The sequence below is a fragment of the Homalodisca vitripennis genome, unplaced genomic scaffold (assembly GCF_021130785.1).
Source record: "Homalodisca vitripennis isolate AUS2020 unplaced genomic scaffold, UT_GWSS_2.1 ScUCBcl_8583;HRSCAF=16742, whole genome shotgun sequence".
Taxonomy (NCBI): Eukaryota; Metazoa; Arthropoda; class Insecta; order Hemiptera; family Cicadellidae; genus Homalodisca; species Homalodisca vitripennis.
Window position 1 is genome coordinate 2,427 of NW_025784696.1, and position 20,596 is coordinate 23,022.

The 20,596-nt window shown below is 34.1% G+C and overlaps 1 protein-coding gene across 1 annotated transcript; it reads left to right on the forward strand.

Annotated features, from left to right (window-relative positions):
- The first annotated feature begins 4,103 nt into the window (after positions 1–4,103).
- Positions 4,104–15,243, forward strand: LOC124374462 (glycine dehydrogenase (decarboxylating), mitochondrial-like). Its single transcript, XM_046832671.1, has 5 exons — positions 4,104–4,225; positions 8,350–8,514; positions 12,219–12,444; positions 13,362–13,558; positions 14,994–15,243. Exons 1-5 carry the CDS (start codon positions 4,104–4,106, stop codon positions 15,226–15,228), a joined length of 945 nt encoding a protein of 314 aa, XP_046688627.1. The 3' UTR covers positions 15,229–15,243.
- The last annotated feature ends 5,353 nt before the right edge of the window (positions 15,244–20,596 follow it).

The window sequence follows — 20,596 nt, forward strand, 5'->3', positions numbered from 1 at the left end:
GGGGAGAAAATCATCTGAAGATGAACTGCTTCCAAAGTCCTCGACGGAGAAGGGTCACTGCTGCAATTGTGGCGGCGATCACAACGCCAACTATCGTGGGTGTCCAGCCTACAAGGAGGCCCAGAAGCGGCAGCTGTCCAATTAGGCCGCAAGTCCCCGGCCTACCAAACCAGCGGTGAGGCGAATCAACGGCCCAGCCGCCCAAGCGACCAGCGCGAGATGAGTCCACCAGCGGACTCCCGTATCGGAGAATGAAGCTTGAGGACCACATGCCGCAGAAGAAGAAGCGCCGGAGGAAAACCCCAGAACCCAGCCAACCGACTTCCTCGCCCGCCGGCATCTGTGGCTGACCTTCCGGTCACACAGAGGGCCCAGGGCGACTCCCAGGCAGAAACTAGAGTGGGCCACATACACCAGCCACTCTGCCGCAACAAACGGAGGCGCCAGAAGCTGATGCAGCATCCAGAAACCAGCCGCCCCCGCCCAGTCGCAGCCTACAAGCCGTCTTGAAATAACTGCGCAGTCTGACCGCCCCTCACCCGGCTCTTCAATGAAGCTGTGGCCTCAGTGGCACACCGACCAACTGATAGAACTGCTGCAGGAGCAAATTGTACAGTTTTGACAGGCAAGTCATTGAGTTCAACTGCTCAGATACTGCCACACAGACCAGGAGGAGCGCCCAGAGGCCATCCTAGCGACCCGACTTGGACTTGGACAGTTTTAAATTAGCGACCACTTCGTTCAAATTCGTCCTTGGGGACGTAAAATGGCTGCTTAGAATTAAGTCACGGACGTTTATTTTAGTGTCATTAAACTGTAGAACGTGTATATAATTATCGAAAAAAAATATAAAAGATCACTTCCGGTCGGAAAATACACTTTAAAAGCTCTACTGATAAGAAGTTCCGACTACTTTGGATTTTCACTGACTGAGGTTGTTTGTCTTTGCCTACATTTTCCTTAGTATATTCCGATCTGAAGTGATTATTTTTTGTTTTTTTTTTCTCGATAATTATATATTTATTCGTCGGCGTTGAATTTAATACCTAAAATCAATGTCCTAACAAAATTAATAAATACCACTTTTACCTCAACCACTGAACCAGTGAAATCCAAAATCGTCAAAACTTGAATCTGTAGAGAGCTTTTCTTCGGTATTTACCGACCGGAAGTGATTTTTTGTCGATAATTATATAGGTAGTCGAGTACAGTTTAATGATAACAAAATCGTCGTCCTAACTCAATCAAAAAACCACGTTTACCTCTATAACCGAAGTCCGAAGTAGTTGAAGTTACTGTATAATCATTAGAGTTTTTCAGGTGTATTTTATTTCCGACCAAAAGTGATTTTTTGGATTTTTTCCGATAATTATATACTCGTCTACAGTGTAATGATACAAAAAATTGTCATTATAACTCATTCATAAATACCTCAATCAGTGAAATCCAAAGTAGCCGAACTTCTAATCAGTAGAGTTTTTTCGGTACATTTTCCGACCGTTAGTTTGATCTGTACCGGAGCAACGCTCGAAAATTTCCCTCCTTTTCTAAAAGGTTTCGGCCGTCAGTGGCCCAATGTCCCCGAAGGGGTATTTCATTTTTTCCACAGAATATAGTTGTGTCAATTATATGCTTGAGTGAAGCTCTGTTTTGTTCTTTTTCTTTCTTATCCAGTGAATCCAACGTCACTTTGGAGCCTTATACTCGGCCAGAATCGAACTTCGTAAAGTTTCTGTAGCTATACAAGAAAATTTGTGGTACTAGAGTTGCTGTGAGAGTTGAATTTGCCTATTACATCTTTCCACTTTCTATAAGGCGTAGTTACTAAAGCTCCATATTTTTGGTATTTACCTTTTACCAGTGAACTCATTGGCAAATAACACACAAAACGTCCCCCGGATCTTCCAGTTTCGGACCCCCCCCGAACGAAATTTCTGGCTACGCTACTGATGTTCACCCCACAGTGGACAACACCTTAGCCTGGAGAACGACTCCCAATAGATCGATGTTTTCCATTTTCAATTTTGATATAGAGTGGTAGAAGCCGAGTTACAAACCAAATTTCAATTCTCCAATTAATATATTCAAAATATATTATTTATACAGAGACGAGATTATTATTTTATTTATTACGTACGAAGACACAAATCTGCTTTCACCATCAACTGATGGAAAAAAATACAGTAAATGCTTAGCCATCTAAACATCGTGGTGGCTAATTATAAACATATGATTGTTTTAAGGACATAAACCTAGATTTCAAAATCAATAAATTTATTGTAACACTTTCTTGTTCATCTCAAGAAACAAAACCAAGTTCACTTGCGTTTTTAAACCAGTAACAAACATCTATTGATTTTCAGGTAACTTCTTTTTTAAGGGCATTGTCCTCATAATGTGTAAACACGTGTGTGTGTGTGTGTGTGTGTGTGTGTGTGTGTGTGTGTGTGTGCGTGCGTACGTACGTGCGTGCGTGCGTGTGTGTGTGTGTGTGTGTGTTTACTATGTAAAGTAGTAAATAGCGTATTAATACATTGTTAACCAGTTTTGGGCTTTGTCAACTTAAAGGTCTTCACAAAGTTTTTAATTTAATAAAATATTTCTACTTAATTTTTGTTGTCAAGAAAGTGAGTTACTTGGCACTTTTGAACTACTGTATATGAGATTCATTTTTCATCAGTTATCCCAGTTAACACATTACAGTTAAAAAAGCCCTTTTACATCTTAGCTTATTACAAAATTGATAACAGGTAAGCTTTATATGACATAAACAATTCTACATAGTAACTTTATTACGCGTGTTGATAAGTTGCTGAAAAATGTCATAAGAATTATCTTCATAAACAGTCTGTTTACTAATTCATTTATTCTGTGTCTATCTTGTTGCCAACATTGTTACACATAAGATCGATATAACCAGAGTAATTTTTGGCAGATAGATATCAAGGTTCCTAACGGACGGATGTAGAGATAGCAGTGTTTCACATCAAATTTCAGATCTCTAGACTAACTCGTTGGACACTAATTATGTACACAATTAAATCTTGTTTATCAGCAACTAATCAGAAAAGTTTCACTAAACACTCAGTCAATAAGTACATATAGTAATGATAAAGTATAATTATTCTTTAAAACTGTGTCTAATTAATAAAAAATTTACATATTTATTGATCACTGTTACTTGATTAGGAAATTCATAATATAAAATTTGTTATTCTTGTTGACAGATTTAAAAAGAATCCCAAAAACTCAGCAATCCTTATTCTTTAACTACTGAACTTAACTACATTACTTGTGGACAAATATTCAAATATCACAACCATTTTATTGGAACCAGAAATAATATTTTGAAAGGAAACAGGATTATTATATCTTTTGTAACATATAACGATCGCAAATGTCTGAAAGCCTGTTATCCTTTCAAACTTTCCATCGTCAATGACAAACTTTAAACTTAAGATTTTGATGAGGAAGATTAACAGTCCCAATAGAACAAACTTCCACTATCACAAATAACTGTTATTTTATTGTTAGAAGAATGGAACAAATTGCAATAAGATTAAGAAATCAGAATGCAATTATCTCACTAAAATAACGTCTGGTTTATTCTCAAGATGTTATTCATCTTTCACACAAGCAATAAATGGCTATACTTTTAGATATGATGGTATGATAGGTATATAATTGTAAGGTATTGTTTTGTCCTTATTGTTGTTTTGTCTCAATAATACTTTCATTTTATGTTTCATGTAATGAAGGATTACATTAAAACGAATGTTGATAAAGGTGTATTCAAATTTTTTAAAGAATTGAATTATAACTATTTTAATGAAATTTATTATTTTTTTATTTGTAAGATGGGTTTTATTTCATCAAGACCTTTAATTTGATGTCAGTAAAATAAGTTTTCAAAAATGTACTTTTTTAGTCTGAAAATTATTAATAAGGTAATCTTTTTGTAATCTATCAAAATCATGTAACATTATATTTAATATTTTTTTTAATTTATCATTTTAATTTGCTCATTAGTTGTGAGGAAGAAAGAGGCTGTGGTATATGTTATAACAATATAATAGGATGCATTTCCAGCTGAATATGAGCTGATGAAGAAAATCAGAGCAATAGCAGAGAAGAACCAGATCTGGCGCAGCTACATTGGCATGGGTTATCACAACTGCTGTGTCCCTCATGCCATCATGAGAAACATCTTTGAGAACCCAGGATGGTAATATTTAAAAAAATTATGTTATTAAAAAACTACTCATTATTAGAATTTGAAACAATTCCTCAAATACAAGTTGAAGTAAATCTCATTTTGTGTTATACCAAAATATTAATAACTAATCATATAATTTTTCAATTATAATTGTTACTATTGCAAGATCTTAATATATTTTCAAAGTTTTTCAGTATTCTGAGTGCTCTTTTATACATTACTTCAAATAACTTTGTAAAATTTATTGAAATATACACCTTACAACCAATTAGCACTTTGACTACAGAGAGACACACGTTGGTGTCTAATGTTGCCCACACACACGTTGGTGTCACATTTGTGGAGGCGAACTGTTGGGTTGCGAGGCGAGATCTTGGCCGGGATGGCAGACACCTAAACAGGAGAGGTGTGGCGCGGCTGGTGGCACTCTTTGAAGCTGTGATGGACTTTGGTCTCAGGCTCGAGACTGAGCATTCTGCTGCAGTATACCCCCTAAGCTCAATCTCCAACTCACAGACACCTCCGATTCCGGGAAACGGGCAGTAAGAGGGAGCAATTTTAGATTGGCTCATGTCAATATGCGCTCCCTCGACACTGGATTTGATGAACTCCATGCCCTTGTGCAAGATTTCGATTTTGAGGTAATTGGTGTCACTGAGACATGGCTTGACCCTTATACTCCTTCTCTCAGTTACGAGATGCCGGGTTATACTTTTTTGAGAGCTGATCGCAGTCTGCAGCCTGGTGGTGGCGTTGCCGTTTACATCAAGGACTGTCTTAGATTTGAGCGAGTTGAGCTGGCCGAAGTTGACCCTAGTATTGAACACATTTCGCTTATTGTCAGAATGAGAGAGTGTAAACTAGGGGTTGCCATCGTTCTACAGACCGCCTGATGTGAACTACACTTGCCTAAAATCTCTGTTCCAGTCTTTTTTTTGTGGACATGGCTGTTGAGGTTAACTCTGTCGTCTGTTTGGGTGACATCAACGTTGATCTGATGTCCAATACCTGCAGTGCTGCTGGCTACCTTCGTCGTCTGATTAAGTCTCACAACGTTGTACAGCACATCAGTGAGCCGACTAGAGTAACAAGCACTTCAGAAACATTGATTGATCATCTGATTGCTGACAAAGCTACCAAAGTAGAAAAGTGTGGAGTTATAGACACATCAAGTATTATTGATCATCGAGGATTGAGAATAACAGACCACAGACTCATAATATTGTGACTTAAGATTCGAACAAGAGAAGACTCAGGCCAAGTTGATAAGGTACAGAGATTACTCCAAATTTGATCTGAATGAAACATTGGCAATGGCTGCTGAAGTGGATTGGAGTAGAGCATGTGATCTCAGCGGTGTTGATGATATAGAATATTTCATAGCTTCCAACATTAAAAGCATTTTTGACAAACATGCTCCAATTGTTACTAAAAGAGTAACAAAAAATAAGGCCCCCTGGAGAACCCGAGAAGTTATAGAACTCACAAAAGTGAAAACCAGGTTGAAGAGGCAGTTTCTTAGGAATCAGAATGATGCTAACTGGTCAGAATATAAAAGAGTCAGAAACACACTGAATAGTGCTATAAGATCGGCAAAGAAGAGATATTTTGAAGATAAACTGGCCAATTGTAGAGACTCTAGTATTTTCTGGAAATGCTTACGGCAGAATGGTATAGTGGGGTCAAAAGATCAAAAACTGCCTCCAAACATGAATACTAATGATATAAACAAGTACTTCACAGAGATGGGCACGTCTTGCGAACCTGATGAAGCATTGGAGCAGTTTTTATGATACGAACAGAAGGGTAGGACTAACTAACGAGTTTAAGTTTAGGATAGTTTCACAAAAAGAGGTGGTGTCAGCAATGAATGAAATTACCTCTAAGGCAGTAGGAACAGACGACATCGGTATTGATATGATAAGAGCAGTAAGCCCATATGCTATTGATGCCATTACCCACCTTGTAAATATGTCCTTGGCAAGAGATGAGTTTCCACAGACATGGAAGATGAGTATAGTCAAACCATTGCCGAAAACACAGATACCAACAAGTGTTTCTCATCTTAGACCCATATCAATCTTACCAGCCATGTCGAAAAATAGTGGAAAAATTGGTTGTGAGACAAATTTCGAATTTTGTTGATGAGCAAAATATTCTACCGAAACTCCAGTCTGGGTTCAGGAAACATCACGGGACATGTACTGCACTGGTTAACTTGTTTAGTGACTTGTTTGAGACTCGGGACGGAGGCCGGTGTAGTTCACTAGTCATGCTTGACTACTCCCAGGCTTTTGACTCAATCAGCCATTCTTTATTGCTTGCAAAGATGAAGTTTCTTGGTTTCGGGTATAATGCACTAAACTGGTTTAGGTCATATCTTGTTGAGAGGCAACAGATGACGAGGATGGGTACGATGACTTCTTCTCCTCTGGTGAAAGCTAGGGGCGTCCCGCAAGGAAGTTGTCTAGGCCCGGTACTCTTCACATTGTACACATCAGATCTGGACAACTGTGTGCACCACTGCAAAGTCCATTTGTATGCCGATGATTGCCAGTTGCATATGCCATTTGGGTTAAATGGGTTGGAGGAGGCTATTGCTAACGTAAATTCAGATTTGGAGAGCATGCGAGTGTGGTCGGGGAGACATGGTCTTAAGCTGAACGCTAAAAAATGCACGGTTCTCTACATAGCATCAGCGGCTCAGGTGCAGTGTATCAAAGAGAGCAACGTGCAAATCAGGATTGGCGATGAAAACTTGAGTGTAAGTGACACTGTAAGGACGCTTGGCGTTGTGCTGGACAGTGGGCTGGGGTTTTCTGACCATGTGTCGTATGTTTCTCAGAGAGCACTGGGGAGACTGCGAGGCATGTAATACGCTGAGATCCACCCTTCCAGAGTCCGTTAAGCTGCGTCTTGTCCTGTCTGTCGTGTTACCAATTTTTTATTACTGTTTTCCTGCATACGGCAATAGCATCTCAAAGGAGGATGCAGAACGAATTCAAAGAATGCAAAACACTGCAATTCGTTTTGTATACGGGCTCTGTCGAAGAGATCACGTGTCACCCTTTCGAGATGCTGCAGGACTCATGACCATGGATGCCGTGTGTAGGATGCAGACTTGCTGCCTTGTAAACAATGTACTGTTCCAGCGGGAGCCACGGTACCTGGCAGAAGGGCTGTGCAGTCGTGCTGAGATCGTTTGCCGCAACACTCGGCAGAGTGACCAACTTCACTTTAATAAAGTGAGGTTGGAGATTGGTCGAAGGGGATTTTCCCATTTTGGTCCCAAAGTTGTACAACGGTCTCCCTTGTGACCTTAAATTGCTTAAAGGTCGCCATTTTAAACTTCAGCTAAAGAAGCACCTCTTTTCACTGGAGTGAACGTTTTATACTTTTAACTTTGTACTTTTAACTGTTTTAAATAAGTTTAGTGTCTAAAATATATTGTATCATGTTGACGTGAGTTATTATGAAAAACAGATGTATCTGATAATCGCTTGAAATAAAAGGCATGTTTATTTTTATTTATTTATTTATTTAATGTTGCCACACACACGTTGGTGTCTAATGTTGCCACACACACGTTGGTGTCTAATGTTGCCACACACACCACATAGTGCTCCTGTGACCATTGGTAGCAAATGTGTAAAACCTTCTCATATTGTTTGACAAAGGGCTGTTTTTGTCATAGAATATAATTTTTAAATGGACTGCAAAAAACCGTTAAATAATAACATAATTAACACTAAACAGTTTGTAATACTATTGCTATATTATCAAACTCTAATGTGTTTGTTTGTTAGTTATAATACTTAATATATAATGTGTTAGTTTGTTAGTTATAATACTTAATATCAATTATCTCTGTAAATATTGGAACATAACAAAAATATTGTATTGAACATTTGAAAGTTATAAACCAACAAGGAGTGTATTTTGAGGTGTTTCAATTTCAGAAGTAGAAATTCCTATTGCAGGTCAAAGTAACACAACCCAAAGTCATAAGTCTATTAGTGGAAAAATTTATATTAGAACACAAAAGGGAGGAATGACACTCTATTTAACAATTCCAAAAATATACCTGTTGTGTTCCTCAACATAACCATTTGTAATGTTTGTCTTTTCTCCAGGACCACACAATACACTCCCTACCAGCCAGAGGTATCTCAAGGTCGCCTTGAGGGGTTACTCAACTACCAGACTCTGGTCACAGACCTTACAGGGCTTGAAGTGGCAAATGCCTCTCTCCTGGACGAGGGTACAGCAGCTGCTGAGGGCCTCGGACTATGCCATAGGTTGTTATAGTACACTGTCATTATATACCTATAGTTGAAGTAATCAACTTTAACATTTCACCTTGCTAATATTCATTCATGTCATGTAAAAATTGTAGTTATTCAGTATTAATTTTAACTAAAGAATGAATTGGTATATTGCTGGTGATGTATGGCACACATGAGCCAAAGATAAAGGGGGAGTGGGGGGGAGTAAGGATTGTGTTACTGACTGAAGTAACTCATGAAGCTTTATGAGTAGTATAGAGTTGTAAAGTCCTGCTATACTGTTATGGTGTCTTACTTAATGTCCACATTTTATATAGCCTTGTAGTATTGCTAATAACATTTTGTAATGTTCTGTAAAATTATGAAATGAGTCAAAACTTATTGTAATACTCAAAATTCTACAGGGTGTTTCATAATGGGTGACGAATATTTCTTAAATTGGTCCAGGGCATCAGATTGAAAAAAATAACTCAATGAAACATTTATTCAAAAATGTTCTTTTCTTTCTATCTAAAATTAAAATTAAATTAATATATAAAAAACTATAAAATTAATATATATATAAAACAGAACTGTTTTCCATCAGTTTTTTTGTAATGGCAACAGAAAAAGCAATTACGGACGCTTCATAACTCAAAGTAACTAAATAACTCAAAGTATTTTATATTGAGTTATTTTCTTTTTGATGCCCTGGACCAATCTCTGAATTGTTGTCCGTTATAAAACACCCTGTATACTTCCTGGTCACCAAAAATATTCTCTAAATTAACTTGTTTCTCACTAAGGAGTTTTTTCTTATGTTTTAGTTTAATTAACCACCTGTTTTACCACTTTCAAATGAGCACATTAAAAAAGAGGCGGCTAAAGAAATGACTTGAGTTTTACCCCACATGAACAACGTTAAAACAGTGTACCACCCTTATTTTTTGTCTTAATTATGGCAGACTAGCAGTTACCCGCGCCTTTGCATGCAATTTTGTAGGCGTTGTTGTTGTATGCTGGTTTGAGTGAATTTTTTGCCAATGTTGAGTTTTTTATTGCCGCAATTAAGAAAATCTGTAATCTGAAAAGTGTACGAGTATATTTAGGGCAATTCTAATTTACTCTGGTTTTAGTATTTTTTGTTCCATAGCTGAATATTGCCTTGTTTCCCGATCAAAAAAATTTGTATACATACTCAGGTTTCAGAAGCATAATTCTGTCAAAAGACAATTACAATGGGTTTTACAACAATCTTTAAATTTATAGTAAAAATTAGATAGTAACTTTGTCTTTTATATCTGCAGTACAGTACTGAACAAGCACTTCATAATTAATATTTACTAACATGTACAGTTAAAAGTATGTTTCTACTAAAACTTTTAATTTTCTTAACTGGATATTTTCTTACCCCATCCTCAACAGCGGTTGCAGAAAAGGTTGAAATAAGAAGTGTTTTTACTATTGAGCTTACTCTACGATTTCACACTACAAATGCTAACAAATTTAAAATAGTGGTTATATTAAGTAAAAATATGGTTGTGCTGTCATGAAACAATGTTTACACGGAAACAGTTAATTATATTCAACAGGCTCTTTCAATTTATATTTACCAAACTTTAGACACAAATATGGGATTATTCACTACTTTTAGAGAGACCAGTGTGGTATAGCCTGGAGGGATTGTGAAAGTAAAATAAACAAACAAAGACACTTTAGCATTTATAATATTACTAGTACAAACCCGTTGCATTGCCCGTAATTTCTATGTAACATTCTGTGTATTAGATTGAATATCTTCCACGATTTCAGTAACACTTAAACCATCTTATGAAATAAAATAACAGTTAAAGGCCTTATAATCAAACACAAAAGTAAATCAACAAAATAAATTCAAAATTTAACAATAGTGGAGTATACAAATTAAAATGCAATGATTATCAAAACCACTACATTGGGCAAACCGGCCGATACTTCAAAATTAGATTTAATGAACATATAAAATCATTGAAGACATCATCAAATTCAAAATATGCTGATCATTTAAATAACACCGGCCACACATATGTATATAAACATCGAAAACTATCTTGAAATTTTTACACACATGCAAAAAAAGTTACTTAAAAGTTAGTAACTTTAGAACATTTTGAAATTTACAAAAGTAACAAAATTAATCCTAATGTATTATTAAATGACAAAGATCTTCTAACAAAAAATTTATTGTTTGATAGACTTTTAAACAATATAAATTGATCACATATAAAATTAAATACAAAAATTTAGCCATCAAGGTAATTAAAAAACATGTGTCAATTTGATTTCAATTATTTATTTACTCCATTTACCTTGACCTACAAGTACCTGATGATGGATTCTTCAAATCCAAAATGTACATTGTACAAATAAAATCTACAAAAGTGTTACAAGGTTTATTGGTTTTGACTTATATTAAACACTTTTTGAGGCTACATTTCTAATGGAGGTATTGTAAAATAAAAATTAAAAAGTTGCTCATCTATATTTAAAGATAATACATGATACAGTAAAGTTCTTGCTTCCCAATCCATGTTTGCCGTATCATACTATTTCCTCGGTCCAGTCTAGGAATTATATCAGTGTTTATTTATCTAATCACTATTGTATACCTCATCAGTGAGAAATAGATGCGATTTCACCTCGTCAATTTTCTGTCATAAAAATTTCATTTAGTATCTCATGTATTGCTTTTTGACTCATAATAAATAAATTGGTTTGCCTTGTTGCTACAATGTTGAAATAAGAAGTATTGTTACTTTTATTATGGTTTCACTCTATAATGTTAATAAATTGAAAATATTGGTTAAAATAATTAAACATGTGGTTGTGCTGTCATAATTCAACGTTTACACATAACAAATAAATACATTTAACTGGCTCTTTGAATTCCACATTACACAACTTTAGGGACCAAGATGTGTGTTTTTTTGCTAATTTAAAGACCAGTGAGACATAGCCCAGAATGATATATGAAATAAGAATAAGCCTATATTCATCCCAGGGACCGTAAAAATGTCCATATAAAATTTTTGTACAATTGGTTGAATAGTTTACATATGAAAGCAAAACAAACAAACAAAGGCATTTTCACATTTATGATTTTTTTACAATTAGGATTAAGATTAGGGTTTTCAAAGGTATAATAAATACTCACCTACAAAAGATACTGATATTTTCAGAATAATCAGTAAAAATATTGAGAAAACTAAATGTGTTTGGATATATATTAATAATATTTTTTAAATGAGAGATCTCCCATAATTCTAATAATATAAATAAAGAAGTGTTTTGAGGCTTAACATTGTTCCTATGAAGTTATTGTAATACGAAGATGGCTCCAGTACACTCTTAAACTGACTTACAGTTAGTCTGAGATCTTTCATAAGCTGTATCACTTAGGAATATTGTAACTGCAAATACAATATATATTTCTAAATGTCATATTTTAATCTTAAGCAACATGAGATGAATAAACATTATGTATAAATGTGTGTGCGTTGTGTAGTATTATTTATTTTACAAGGTTAATTAATTAATCTTATCCGCAGTGATAAGAGATTCTAATGGACCTACATTTTAATTTAACAAATTTCTAACTTCCTTAGTTTTATTTATAATGTCAAGTAAAAGTTTCAGTTATTTTCTTTCTCACATTTTGGTGTACAATGTATATTAATATGACCTAATCGTGTCCCAAGACATAACAAGAGAACTCGACTGTTGGTATCCCCTGATGTTCATCCTCAGACACTCAGCGTGGTCCAGACCAGAGCAGACTCGCTGGGTCTCGCAGTGGACATCGCCGATGTCTCCACAGCTGACTTTTCCTCGCATGAGTATGCAGGTGTGCTCTTCCAGTACCCTGACACCAGTGGGGAACTCCATGATTACTCTGAGGTTGTCCACAAGGCACATGCTGAAGGTGTTAGTATTCATCTTATTGTATTTGCTAGTTAAGAGTGAAAAAATCATTCATAAATGATGTTATGTCAAATTATTTTGTATTTGCTGTGTTAAATATAAGAAATAAGCTATCAGCATGCAGTGTCTGTCGTGCTATATGGATATATTTCTTAGACCTAATCACCTAAGCTGCTATATAGACAATGATTTAATAATAATGTATTTACCTATGTTTACTGTATATTGGATGTAATCCATTGTTTTACTAGACATTGAAATTGGTTTAATACTTTTATAATGTCATTAAAGTGTAGATCAATTCCCATTGACACATCCTCTTCTCTGTCAAATATGCCAATGCTGCTGATTACTTGTGGCTAACAACCTATCATGAAAGAAGGGCTGATTCAATATGAATGTTTAGTTTAGCTTCATTTCACCTTCCACAGGTTCTAAGATCTGACACTGTCACAGACTTGTCTAGTCTAGTCAACATTCGCATTGAATCAACCCTTCCTACCTTAGCTGTTTTATGTGTATGAGAAAATAATCAATGTATTTCTAATTTTATATATCTTGTGAGATAATTTTGCAGGGAAAGTCAACATATTTTCATTACCCTCAGATTGATTAAAGGATTCATCACAATTGCTGATGAAGTCGATAATTGATCAATTCTTCTAAAAAGCTGATGATATATGGTTGCAATAAAAGCGTCAAAACTTGCAAGGTAAAAACCATTGAAAATAAATGTTTTTCAATGATTCAATTGCTTTTCACAGTAGAAACTCCTGTGAGTATTTTGTAAAAAATGGGAGATGTATTATTTGTGTGGTAGTGGTATCATTAATTTAATTATATGTCCACGATGTTAGAGATCATGTTTAGTTCAACTATTTCCTATTATAGATTGCTTGTATTTTTATTTCGCTTCCCAGACGCTGACAGTTTGTGCGACGGATCCTCTTGCACTGACTCTGGCTCGACCGCCCAGTGAATTCTTCGTGGACATAGCAGTGGGCACAACGCAGCGACTAGGTGTCCCTCTCGGCTATGGTGGCCCTCATGCTGGGTTCTTTGCTTGCAGACAGTCCCTAGTGCGCCTCATGCCTGGCCGTATGATCGGCCTCACCAGGTCTGTAGAATACAATTGAACTAATATATCCTTGATTTATTCACTCCAGATATGATTCCAATGGCCTCTTATTTGGTTAGATCGATTTATAACAAATATACTGTACACATTCCATCTCTAATTAATGTATAAAAAATATTGGTCTTCTTGTTAGTAGATTTTGTACATAGTAATAATACGTGATGTAACTAACAGCAGAAATTGTAATGTCTAAAATGTAAATTGTTTTAATATTTTTAAAACATTTATTGCAGATAATTTTTCCTATCAGATAAAATTAACACGTTGACTGCTACACTAGTCATGTAGGTACCAACTTTTAGATAGCAGTAATATGCACCCACCACAATCAATGTATTAAGCAAGACTTTTAATAAACAAAAACTTACTGCACAAAGTTGATGAGTAATATTTAATGCTCAAAGTTATAAAAATAAGGATAACAAGTAATTATTGAATAATGTATTTTTAAAACCATCTTTAAAAACTCAGTGGTAAATATTCAAACTAAAGTTTGACAAAACAACTTGAGGCTATTACAATACAGTACAATATTCTAACCACTCAGTTTTCAGGAAACAGTTTATACCAAATACAATTATTATCAACAATATAACACTTGTCATATTTGTTGTCTTTTTGCTGCTGCTTCTAGAATCAAATATTAATTAGTACACTTTTTTATTCTGTGTTTACTATTATTTGTGGTTTATTTATGTTTTGTATTCATTTTGTTAAGTTATAAATCCTTGTGAAACTCTTATCTAGAGTACTTAGCATAGCTATTGTTAATTTATTTCAACTTCATGCATTATTGCTATCCAAATGTGATAGTTGTGAAACACTAAAATAAATTTAACAAAACACTCCACTTTTAAATCAATTTTTGTATAGATCTCAAAATATATATATTTCTTTCTTCAATTTTTGGCAGCCTAAGTAATCCATTAATCATAATCTTAGAGATAAAATCCACCACTTTTTATTTGTAAGTTTTTATTTTATTTTATTCTAGAATAATAAAATCTTTTGCTATTTGTGAGTACCTAGTAATCATTTTTAATCAATTCAAATCTGCTTATATTCCATTAAACATTAAATCACTTCCTGAACATTTGAAGGTAATCTTATTGCGATCAATTATATTAATAGAGAACATTATGGTGAATGTGTGAAGCGATAAGAAATTGTGGCACAGACATGCTAATAAATTATTAGGCTTAGTGCTTTGTGGAGTGAAAAATGTTATGGTAAAGACTATGTATGAACAATGGGATCACAACTGAAAATGCTACTTGATGAGTTATTACAATACTGTTGAATACATAAAAATGTTGTGAACAATTTATGTCATTATCTTGTATTAAACAATGTGATTATTACACCTTATAAATAAAAATACTAAATTAATTGTATTATTTCATAACTGTTTTAGAGACATGAATGGCAACAATGCTTACCGACTGGCACTGCAGACCAGAGAGCAGCATATTCGTCGAGACAAGGCTACTAGCAATATCTGCACAGCACAAGCCTTACTTGCCAATATGTCCGCCATGTACGCCGTCTACCATGGACCTAAGGGGCTCCGGCGTATCGCCAATAAGATTCATAATGCCACTTTGTTGCTCAGAGAAGGTAATAGATTTGTTCATTTTATTCGTAGTTAATTAACTTTGAAGGAATTTCTTGTGCAAAAATAATAAAAGTTCTATTAAATACAGGTGAACACCCTGTATGTATGCTACCATCCCCTAACACAAAATAAAATATAGGTTACAATATTTACACAAGCCAGATAGTACTGTACATTTTACATTTCTAACTCCTAAATACCAGAAAATATAAAATCTCTAGTTTCTAACATAACATAGTTTCAATAGTATTTCAAAATTTATTTTTTGTTTAGCTATGGTTTAAGCCAATTTTAAACTTTATTTATTATGATGTATGTGGTGAAAATTTGAAGTCCTTTGTCTTTAAAACAAACATCGTTAAAAGCAAATCATATCTTTCAATAACGCTATCCCTTTTGTTTTTTGGTTTTAAACATTTTGTAATTATAAAGTAATCCTGAAACAATATTAAGGATTAAGCAAACAAAGTTATCTATTTGGTTATATGCTACAATGTACTAATTTGCTCTTTTAAGTTCCTTGTTTTATTCTCAAAATTTATGACTACTGTTTTCCACATCTAACATGGTTGAACCAATATGAATGTAGAGGTTCAGGTCCATTTTACCTTCTGCTTAGTTTAAGCATCTGAAATCCGACACTATCACAGACATGACTCCTGGAATTAGGAATCAAACGTCAAACGTCCGTCTGAAGAGATAAAAAAAGTTAGCGGTTGATTAAGTTTAAAAACTAACTCTTAACATCGTTTGTATACTTAATATCACGGGACACCTATACTAAAGAATCAAAATTTTCTGGAAATATTATTTAAATACTTACTATATACTTAATTAATACCATTTCTGCTCATGCTTTTTATAATATAATTTTGCTTCATAAATTTACCCAAAACATGTCGTTATTATACATTTTTCAGGGTTTAAGAATGGCTGGACACACAATTTTAAGTTCTTTAGTGTTTGACACACTGCGTTGTTTCTACCTCAATTCCCAAGGCAGACATTCTTTCTCGCTGTGAATTTAAAAGGATAAACTTACGCCATTTTCCAGATAATTCCTGTGAGTAATATTTTTTATTTAAACCTAGCTTTTTGTTTTTTATATCTTAAAGTTTTCATTTTCTGCAATGATGACATTATATGAAGATTTTATTAGAGAGGTTATGACTGTTAAAGTGGGAGTAGATAAAAGAACTGTAGTGCTCATTCTAATAGTACAATGTATAATTTTTAGTTTTAAATAATTATCACCTTAGTTTTAACATTCAATTTAAAAATATCAATTATAACATTCTTCAAAACTTAATAAAATTATGATCAGGATTCAATGAGAAACACTTCAACGAAAACTGGATTATATTTTTAGTCTTATTTCTAAAACAAAACCTTGAGTAGCTTGATTATATTAATACATATTTAAGGTCAGTGAAACTTATTTTAATTCACTAATATGTATAATGATTGTAAAATGTTCAACTTTTCTGTTCAGATTGGAATTTCTCTTGATGAGACAATCACAAAGGAAGACATAGAAGACATCTTGTGGATTTTTGGATCTACTAAAAGCTTTAAAATGAAGTAAGTTATATTTCTGTTCTTTAGTTTAAACTGCAGAAAATACATAAACAGTTTATTCAGAGTTCTCTTTTTAACACATCATTTAAGCTACAACCAAATATTCCTATGTGGTTTTTGAAAGTCCGTGATTCCCTTAAATAACATTCCTTAAAAACTGTTATTCTTATGCACTTTAATTTCTTCAGTATTCCATCACTGGTGTAAACATTCTAAAACAAACACAAAATCTGTATAGCTACTTTAACTTTTAAAAGGTTGCCCAGGTGCCATAAACTACATTTGTTACAATATAAAAAAACAATGAAATCTACAATCTCATACACTTTTTAAAAGTGATCACACATTTGTTGTTGAAGCAGTAAAGCAATGACAACAGAAGAACTTCCAACATGCTTAATAGTCATGTTAAGATTCTTTTCTTAGTCAGTTTTAATTTTTAATTAGCCTTGCTAATAATGTAAATTAAATTTCCATTCATAAAAATTTATCAGTAAGTCCTTTCTCTATCTCTAGCACTCTTTATTTGGCAGTTCAATTTTGTTTTGAAATCATTGTGTCTCAATTTCCTGTTACAATTTGCTCCTAGGTGCTGTCATTTTCATCATTCATGTAAATCATATTCCTAGCCATGTTTCACTCTTACTTTTTTGATCAGAGTATAACATTTTTGTAAACCATGTATTAAAAACATAAACATAAACATAAAACATAATACATGTTTTATTTTAAATCATTATTAAGCATACTGAATATTTCACTTTGATGTGGAATTACTAGTTCAGATACTATACGAGTTTAACTATACCTGTATACAATTTTTTTGAACTCAATAAAAATTGTCATGTAATGGTGGAAATGGAGTAGCATCCATTCTGATTCTGAGGGTAATTTTCAATGCTTGTACAACTCAAACGAATGTTTGAGCCTTTCATACTCAATATATATTTATAATCATACCCTTTCAGTATATTTTTATTTAGCACTCTAAGGAGTGGTAGGTTATTATGAAAAACACCAACCTTTGAATCAACATGCATATTTTGATGGATGTAACAGAAAGAATTTAAGATGAGTAAACCTTAGTTTTTAACCACGGGAAAAAGAAATTTCCTCATCAGTAAATACCATCTGAAATAAACATACTGTATACTTTATGGAACATACATACTGGTCTTGGATTGGTGTTCTGCAAATAAACTTTGCATAAATATTGGAAAAGTTCAGGACCTACCTCTTAATTTGTACAGTAAAAGTAGTGTAAAATAGTATTAAGTTTCTTGGAAATATATGTTCAGTCGAATCTCAAGTGGCATGATCATATTAACTATATAGCCTCTCGAGCTGCTAAAGGTGTTTTCTTAATTAGGGCATTTAAGGCCACAATTTCAAACTGATTAGTTTATTGTTTGTATACTATGCTTATGTTCATAGCTTTTTATCACTTATGGAATCACCTTATGGGGCAATACACAGTATGCAACAAAACTTTTTATTCTGCAAAAAAGGGCTGTTAGATTGATTGCCGGTGTATCTAAACAGAGATCACTGTAAAGCTTGGTTTGCAAAATTTAATATTTTAAACCCTGCCATCCGTTTATGTATTAAGTGTTTTGATGTATGTTAAAGATAACTTGAATGACCTTGTTAGCCTTAGTGATAACCATAACTATTTTACGAGAAATAGGAATGATCTGTTGCTGATGAAGTGTAAATACACAAGCACGCAAAGTAGCTTTAGGTATCTGGGAATCAAATTGTACAATGCTTTACCTGAACATATAAAAATATTATCTAGGCCTAGGTTTGAAACCTCCATAAAAAACATGTTGCTTAAGAAGTGTATATATAGTGTAAATGAATTTTACAATGCTAGTAATAGTATGCTTCTTTAAGGGGGTTCACGGGTTGAAAAATTTCAAAATTTTGATTTTTTTGGATTATTAGTGTAAAAAATTATTTGTTTCTTCCTTAATAAATAAAAAAAACACTCATGTATATACCTAATATACTTTTTTTTCTATGATTTTTTAAACAAGTTGCTACACAACATTTTGTTCCGATTTGTGCACCAAAATATCAGTTACAGTACATCATTGTTTAGTGTTGTGTTTTTACCTTACTCTATGTAGGCTATAAGGCAAAAATGTGCAGCCATATGTTCAGCAGACAGCTGTAGTTTGTTTATGTTGTGCTTTTATTATATTAGTCAGTTCTGCTACAATATTGTGCACATATTGAAAGTTAGTGACATATTTTTTCTTTTAGTTTCATTAGAATATACTGTGCTGGTTTTGTGATAAAATAATGACTAAATCCAAAGGTGTATTTAAAAAGGTTAAGTTTAGGGTAATCAATATACTAAGAAAACTGTTCAAAATATTGATTTGACTAGTGTACGCCTACAACCAACTACATCAACGCTTAGGTCTAATACTCCTAATTCCAGCAAGTCTATCCCTACTACAAGTACTAGTGCTTCAACAAAGAAACTGTCACCTGGGTTAGGAAACTTATGACAACTATATAAATACTGGCAATGATGGAAATATAATTGTAAGTGTAAATATTATTATCTGTAGCAATTAGTTCTTTTGTAAAATGTAAAAACTGTGATTCCACCGAAAGCATTGTTATCGAAGAAGATGTTACAAAGAGAAATGGTCTAGCTTGCAAAACTACTTGTGAAATGTAAAAACATGTTTGTTTCACTACTTCTTTTATGACTTCTAATAGGCCTAGCCCATTAAAACCATATGAGATCAACACCAGAATGGCTTATGGATTGCGTGTAGTAGGAAAAGGGGTAACCGCAGGTCGAATGTTATGCGGTGTTTTGAATTTACCTGAACCTGTTACAGAATTTATTCCAATATATAAATATATATTACCAGCAATAATTCAGGTTAGTCAAGACAGTATGAAGTTAGCAGCTTCAGAAGCCGTTCAAGAAAACAATGGATGCACAGATTTAGGCCATAGCTTGTGATGGGAGTTGGCAAAGAAGGAGGACAAACGTCATTGAATGGAGTCATAAGTGCTAGTAGCATAGATACTGGAAAAATTATTGATGTAGAAATACTAACAAAGTTCTGCTTTGCCTGCAAGAAAAATAAGAACAAGGCCCATGACTGTAAAAAAAAACTTTGTAGGATCCAGTGGCAGCATGGAAGTTGCAGGAGTAAAAAAAATATTTGAACGATCGGTGGAAGATCGAGGAGTTGCGTTACCTCACTTACTTGGGTGATGGCGATAGTAAAGGCTTCATGAGTGTTCTTGAATCTAAACCATATGGTGAAGATGTGATCATATCTAAGTGGGAATGTGTTGCTCATGTTCAGAAGCCGCTTAGGTACACGATTGCGAGGTCTGACAAAAACTATGAAAGGCGTTCGACTTGAGGACAATAAATTGTTATATGGTAAGGGTAGACTTTCCAAAATAGAAATAGATACCCTTCAAAATTACTATGGGGAGGCTATAAGAAGAAACAAAGGAAATCTTGAAAACATGAGGCAGGACATATGGGCCATTTTCTTTCACAAGCTCTCAACAGATGAGGATCCACATCACGGTCTTTGCCCCAAAGGTATCAAGTCCTGGTGCAAATACAAACCGTTCTCAGGTCACCAAGGAAAAGTATTTGCATAAACACTCACTTCCAAAGCCAGTTCTTGATGCTGTAAAACCAATCTTTAGGGATCTGTCATCTCCAGATTTATTGAAGAAATGTTTACTTGGACTTACTCAGAATCCTAACGAGTCTTTTAATAGTGTCGTTTGGAATAGGATTCCTAAGACAGTTTTTGTAGGATTAGATACTC